Source organism: Sinocyclocheilus anshuiensis, unplaced genomic scaffold, assembly GCF_001515605.1.
Source record: "Sinocyclocheilus anshuiensis isolate Anshui unplaced genomic scaffold, SAMN03320099.WGS_v1.1 scaffold579, whole genome shotgun sequence".
Classification (NCBI taxonomy): domain Eukaryota; kingdom Metazoa; phylum Chordata; class Actinopteri; order Cypriniformes; family Cyprinidae; genus Sinocyclocheilus; species Sinocyclocheilus anshuiensis.
The window spans coordinates 803,975-811,562 of NW_015551075.1; the positions used below are offsets into that span (position 1 = coordinate 803,975).

A 7,588-nucleotide genomic window follows, 5' to 3' on the forward strand; every position below is an offset into this window, starting at 1 on the left:
ACTAAGGGGGAGGAGACCGCCAAAATATTTTAAAGTACCATTTCCATGGTAACACAATGTCCGATTTCAAAATGGTTTTCACAGGATGAATCTTGGGCTTCTAAGCTTTCAAATGATATATGATTTATGATGATTATTAAAAGATTTGATAGAGAAAAAGGACAACAAAAAAAGGAGCGCCAAGCGTCCCACAGGTGGGACAGTGACAGTTAAGGGGTTAAAACATTCCAGGTTTGTTGTGCTTGTTTGTAGGGCTGCACATTTTAGCCAAAATGTCAATAATAATAATAATAATAATTATTATTATTATTATTATTACTATTAGAATCATCATCATCCATCATCGATTTGTTGAAAATAAATGCTGTTCTTTTGAACTTTCTATTCATCAAAGAATATGACTTTCCACAAAAATATTCTGCAGCACAACCGTTTTCAACATTGATAATAGGGCTGCACGATTATGACAAAAATCATAATTGTCGATTATTCCCTTGAAATTGTAATTGCGATTTATTAATTACGATTATCACAATTTACATTGAATGATGTTTATACCATTGTTTGATGCAACTGCATGCCGTCATTTTATATGAAAATAAACAAGCTGAAAACACTCTGACTGAAAAACCTTTAGTGCTTTTCTATAGTATTAAGCCTCAAATGTCAAATATACATCGGATTGGTTTCTTTTTTAAATTATAAAAAAAGTAAAAATATGAATGGTATTATAATGTTATACTAAAACTTGAATTAAAATAATGGGAAAAACCCTTAAGATAACATGTAGAAAGAAAAAAATGCATCTTAAGCATGCAGAATAACATAAGTGGACTTTGAACGATTACGTAATTGTGGCTTCCGTAATTGTAATCGCGATTAGAAATTTGATTAATTGTGCAGCCCTAATTGATAGATAGATATTATACCTTTGCTATCCGATTTTATTCCGGATTTGAAATCTATCATATAAACATTGCAGTTGAAGTAGAAAGGAGCTGTGTTGAAATATTGAGTAGATTCTGTATTTTATGAGTAAAATGAGGTCTGTCAGAGCAGGTTATGATGTGGGAAATGTTTTAATCTGTTGTGATCTGGTCATTGGTTCATTGCAGTGCTCATCATCCTGTGGGCGGGGCTTGCAGTCCAGAGTGGTCCAGTGCATGCACAAAGTGACCGGTCGCCATGGCAGCGACTGCCCAGCAGTCCTGAAGCCCTCCGCGTACAGGCAGTGTCATCTTGGGACGTGTAATGTGAAAGTCAATGTGAACACCATCACCTCCCCTAGACTGGGTAAGACTTAAGCAGTGTACTGGTTTTTATGATCAGATCAAATCCTGATGTATCATTATATGTCTCTGAATGTTTAGTTTCAACCAGAAATATGACACAATCCCTTTCTAAAAAAATCAATATTTGAAATAAATATTAACTGAAATAAAATAATAATAATCCTTATTTCAGCTAGGCAACATGACAAGGCAATATTTCTCAGTTTAGCTTAGTTTAAGCTGAAGTACTAAAATATCTAAACTAAGTAAAAACTAAAAAGTATTATAGTAATATTTAAAAAATAAACACAAGAAAATGATTAAAGCTTATACTAAACTTAAAATGAAAATAGAAAATAGAAAAATAAAATCTAATTCAAAATATTAACAAAATCTAATAGTATGTTAATATTACTAAAATAAAACTGATACTTTATTCTGTAATTATTATTTCACATTATTCCACTTTTTTATCTTCAATACTGTTTTTATATTTATTGAAATAATGATATAGCTGTATTATGTAGATATATTGAAATTATGTCTCAATAATTTCATATAATTTATATTGATTTAATTGAATTTCATATAATTTATATCTATATTAAAGTTATATTGACATTTAATTTCAGTGTAGATATATTGGATCATAATTATTAATAATTATTAATAGTATTATTTAGGCATCATATGCGCCTCTGACGCAGGCATAATTCCAAAAGATTCCTTATTACATTTAAATTGAATTTAAACCAGCCTATGTCAAGTATCTAAATCAGTCCATTTCCATTTCAGTTTGGATGTTTTTAAACAAAGCCTTTCTTTGCTATAAGCATTTTTACTGCATAAGCATCATTTCATTGCCAAGACATCTGTTAAAGTTAGCATCACCTGGAAAGCATCACGTTCTTATTGTGTACAAATAATATGAGAATCATCTAAATAAATGCAGCTTCACAAACACACTCATCTGCTGAATGTCTAGGATTTACTTTACTCAGAAATTGCTAGAAAATATCACAAATAATCAGCGAGTAACACTGAATTAAATGTAAAAAATTAAATTAAATGTAAAAAAAGAAAAAAAAACTGGAATAGTATTTTCTTGTTCAATAATTAATAATAAACTTTGAAAAAGCTTTTTTAATAGTGTAACAGCAACATAGGCATCTTCTAAATGAAAAATGGCATCTTTTAGATCACCTGTCTGGAGTGATGAATGCATGTTGTCAGGGATCGTGTCGATTAATTGAATCTATGAAATGCCATGTCCTGTCCTTCTGTCATTCCTGGCAGCTGCATTGACGTACAAGTGCGCCGGGGATCAGTGGGCGGTTTACTGCAGGGTGATCCGAGAGAAGAACCTGTGCCAGGACATGCGCTGGTACCAACGCTGCTGCCAGACCTGCAGAGACTTTTACACCAGCAAAATGCCCCCCAAGAGTTAATGACCCCGCCACTCCCACTCATAGAGGTTTATTTTTGCCTTCTCCATTCGTACTGTCAAAAACAATGTTTTATATTCTTATTAAAAATGTTCTTACGTGAAATAATGAAAGCAGTGGAACAGATATTTCCAGCAGAACACAAGTACGTAAACGTGAGCGTTTCTAAGTATGCATTAACTTTATCACCCCCTGCACTGAGTATGTACTTGCAGTGTGTTAGCCAAGCATTTGTGTTTTTTGTTTTCAGACTTGACGGTTTCTTGTTTTGTCATGTTTTGCTGTAATCCACACTTTGGCCCTGGAAGAGACTTCTTCAGCATACTGGCCTGCCTGATGCACTGTGGGTAACGCTCATTTCACCGGATGCGGTTGTTTTTTATAAGGCCACTGGTTGGCCAAAAACCAATGGACTTTGTAACAACACCTTTTTTTTTTTTTTTTCGGACCTGTATCAGCAATCTTTTGTCTTGTTTTTACTTCTATTTTTTAATATTATTATTACCCGTGTTATATTGGCTCTGTAACCGAAACCTAGTGAACTGCCTTGCTCCTTCAATCACAATTGATTTCAATAAGAGTTTCGATATTGATTTCAATAGAGTTGCTAAGCTAACAATGCAATACTTTAGTAACACGCAAATATTGAATAGTATAAAATAGTAATTTCTTATTAGACTGATCAATTCATGCATTCCCTGGAAATCGAACCCATGCCTGTTGCTAGCAGCATGCATGATTGTGTGAGACCTACCATAATGCATAGCATAATCTATTTTTAGAATAATGCATGCATGCAGAAATAGATTATGCTGTGCATTATTCTCTGCATCTTCAGCAAAAGAAGTCATCTTAGAAGGCGGTACAATCATGCTGCCTACCTTTTTGAACAGCCTTCACACTGAGAGCCTTAAAATACTGCCTACGTAGTCAGCTCACTAGGTTTTGGAAAAGAGCTGAAGTAGCTTGTGGTATTTAATTCATCAAGAGCCATCTCAATGCAGTCGAAGAGCTAAGCTGATAATAAGTGACCCATTCGAATAGTTTTTCTTTTTAAGGCTTAAGTATTTCATATCCAACTGAGGCTAATTAGTGACTCTTTCAGAGAGGACACAGAATTTCTTGGTGATCATATACCACACTCTCTATGTGTTTTAGATACTTGTTGTGTTGTTTCATATATTTTAAGAGAGCAAAGTACATGATCTCCACTGCGTTGTAAAAAGGCGAGTCTCCATTGGGCTGTGGATCATTAGTTCACTCCAAAATGAAAATGCTGTCATTATTTACTCACCCTCATGTCATTCTGAACTCGTATGCTGTTCTTTTTCTTTTGAACACTAGAATTTTACAATAATGTTGACTTTTGTGCAGATGATACTGATATCCCTTGCTTGCTATATGCTTTTCATATTATGGAAAAAAAGTGTTGCATCTCATTTTTTATTTCACAGAATAAAGTAAGTGATACAGGTTTGGAAGGACATGAGGATAAATAAATGCTTTTTTTAATTTTGGGGTGCGCTGTTCCTCAAGGTGTAGTGAAATCAGGGTACCAGAGGTGTCATGTTTGTGACTAATGTCAGAATCATCTATTAATCTGATGGTGCTGCAGTGCCATAGTTAATGCACTCAAACACATTAAGAGCTACTCTTGAGTCGTTGTGCTTGTATATTTGATTAATTTCTCATCAGTATGAGAAAACAATGGCTTCATTTAAAATCAAATTATTGTAGTTCTCTCTTTGTGCAATAGAGGCAGTACGTGTACAAATATATTCCATAAACAGGCCCTTTTTTATATGACAGACTTTTAGAAAAATAGCAATGCAATCCAAATCTCATAATTAAGATCTGAATACAATTGATAGGAGTTTATAAGGTACTTTACAGTCAGGGTGTGGTGAGAAAATGTGAAATTTTAGGTTTGTATTTCATTTTAAAAAAACCATGTCCGAGGGTGACACTGCATATGTGTGCATGAGAGACTCGGTTTCAAACCCTACTGAGCTACATAGGGAGCTATTGTCTAAGACAGCATCCTCATTGACACTAGTGACCAATTTGGAGTGCACTTCAAACACAAACTGATTGAGTTTTATGCTACTTCAATAAGTGTGAAATGCATAGCATACATATTGACCTTCACACTCCATTGATGCCTTTAAATGCTCACTAGTTTTTGGAACAGAGCGTATATGTATGTGTGTGTTCGAGACCTTGGCTCCCATCTATCAGGTTGCACAAGGTCACAACAGGTGCTAGACAAATTTCACTACTGTGAAATTCAGCAGTTTCTCCACGTTTTGTTCTTGTACTTTTGTATGTATTTAAATGAAACATGTTTTTAAAGTTTGTTAGGATTATTTAATACATATTGTATCTACCTGCTTCTGTCAGAACTGTTTGTTGCAACAGCTTGTTCCAGGTATGGTGTGGTGAATATTGCTTCTGTATTCCAGTACTGTATGTCAGTAGTTGCACACGTGATCGGTACTTAAACTGACACTTTTGATGGTGCTAATTTGAACATTTCAGACTGTTCATACACAAAAAATATAATAATAATAAATGTATATCCTGTATTATGATGATTTTGCGTGTGTGCATCTATGTTCAATTAGCTTTTATGCGTATAATCAGTATTTTGCATTGTACTAACATTTCTGATTCAAGGTTTTTCTTTGTCTCTTCCATTTTGCTTCAAATATTTCGTTTAATGAGCTAGCTGGTTTGTGTAATGGTTTAAAACTTTTTATTTAAGAATGTTTTAAATGTCTATTGAATGGAAAACTACTTTGGAAACCAAAATGCATGTTTTTGTTATGTTTTATGATGCTGTAAATAACAATATGAGTTTCCTACATAAGGTTTTGCCTCAAAAGGTCTCAGCATCACAATCATGTCACAACCTTGTGAAGTTCTCCAGCTCGTTCTTCAGCTGTTGTTTGCATTTTGCTGATTCTGTTTGTGGGCTGTAATACTGTGAATATATTACGTTCAGAGGATCCGTGAGTGTATGCATGACGGACGGCCGCACGGCCTGCTGTTCTCACCCGTAAATCTGCCGCTGTCAGTGTAATGGCTCTGGCGTAGCTGTGAAGGACGTGTGGAGAAGGTCACCGCCTCTGGATGCTGGAGCCGGTTTGAGTTACGGTGAGTCTTCTGATCTTCACACTATTACAGTCAATATGAAATCAAAATAGACTGTTTACTTTATTAATACACTTTCTTGCCCTTATTGTGAAATTTTCATCGGTGCATGGTATTAAAAAAAAAAAGTTTGTCCTCATAATCTTCATGATTTTCTTTTTCAGCTGACGTCACAAACCCCATCGACTCCAACTCCATTTTGGTATGTAATGGCCACTTTTTATTATCCAGTCTGGTTTCATATTTTCTCATTACAAATAGCTTTACTCTGAAATATGTCACATTATAAAAGTTGAAATAGGACACTTTACGTTGATTTTTAAGCAAGACAGAGTACGACTATTAGTCTATCGCTGTAAAAAATATTCTGTTAAATTTACAGTGACAATATTTCCAGGACAGCATATCGGTGCCTGTGTATTTTAGAACTTATAATTGTGTATTTCATTAAGTGGTATAAAACTACAATACCAAGCTACTTGAACTACCAAGACCTGATAACCATTATGATACAGGTGGCACAATAGAAAACCACATGATGAATCAGAGTTCATCATATGTGGCCTGTCCAAACATGGCCAATATTTGGTGCACGTCATACAGACGAAGACAAAACACCATCAGGGTTTCACAAGACACTAAAATAATGCAATAAACATTAACTAAGGCTACGTTAACACGACAACAATGTAGTCAAAAACGGAAAAGTTTTTCCCTTGCATTTTTTAAAAAAGTTTCACGTATACACGACAACGTTTTCAAAACGATTCGCGTTTACACATATCCGCGAAAACTGCCAAAAACGCTGTATTACGTATGCCAGGCCAGTAGTTGGCGCTGTCACCTTGTTAGTAAACAGTATCTGTAGGGAAGTGACGATTATATGACGTATATGATGCGTCTCCGCTGTTGGTTGTAATATTGGTGAAGTAAATCCACACTTTGCTGAAGAAGCGTTAGCAAACTCTTGAGCAGCAACAACAGTACCATGTACTCCGCCATTGTTGTGTATGTTTGTTCGCGCTTGCCTTTAAAATCGACATGTACTGCGCATGTCTACATACCTAACACGTACTACGCATGCGCATGACGTCATCATTTTCAAAGATTCCCGTGTTGGTGTTTACACGGAAACGATAACGGTGGCGTTTTCAAAAACTTGCACTTTGAAACCCGTTTTCAAAAATATGTGTTTTCAGTCCCCAAAACGCTGTTGTCGTGTAAACGAACAGGCAAAACGCATAAAAAGTTTCCCGTTTTGGCTGAAAACGTTGTCGTGTAAACGGCCCCTAAAAAACATAAAATGTAAAACAGAACACCTTAATGTGCATTATTGATAACAAAAATAAGAATAAGCAAACCTGTAACCATAAAATGTAAAACAGAACACCTCAATGTGCATTATTGATAACAAAAATAAGAATAAGCAAACCTGTAATGGGAATGTCATTTTACTGTTTTTCACTGTAAATGGTAATTCATAGGTTTAAAGGGTTACTCCACCTTAAAATTAAAATTTTGTCATTAATCACTTACCCCCATGTAGTTTCAAACCTGTAAAAGCTTCGTTCATCTTCGAAACACAATTTAAGATGTTTTGGATGAAAACCGGGAGGCTTGTGACTGTCCTATTGACTGCCAAGTAAATTACACAAGGTCCAGAAAAGTATGAAAGACATCATCAAAATAGTCCATCTGCCATCAGTGGTTCAATCTGAA

At 34.9% G+C, this 7,588-nt stretch overlaps 1 protein-coding gene across 3 annotated transcripts in view; it reads left to right on the forward strand.

Annotated features, from left to right (window-relative positions):
• Positions 1 to 4,080, forward strand: part of LOC107662259 (A disintegrin and metalloproteinase with thrombospondin motifs 17-like) — a 131,473-nt gene extending 127,393 nt beyond the window's left edge. For 2 of the 3 annotated variants that reach the window (XM_016452209.1, XM_016452211.1), the window contains 2 exons: positions 1,116 to 1,293; positions 2,568 to 4,080. In XM_016452209.1, the coding sequence (XP_016307695.1) occupies positions 1,116 to 1,293; positions 2,568 to 2,719 (330 nt within the window). In that variant the 3' untranslated portion in view covers positions 2,720 to 4,080. The remainder of the gene's footprint in view (positions 1 to 1,115; positions 1,294 to 2,567) is intronic. The other variant, XM_016452210.1, reaches the window with a different exon arrangement.
• Positions 4,081 to 7,588: the final 3,508 nt, after the last annotated feature.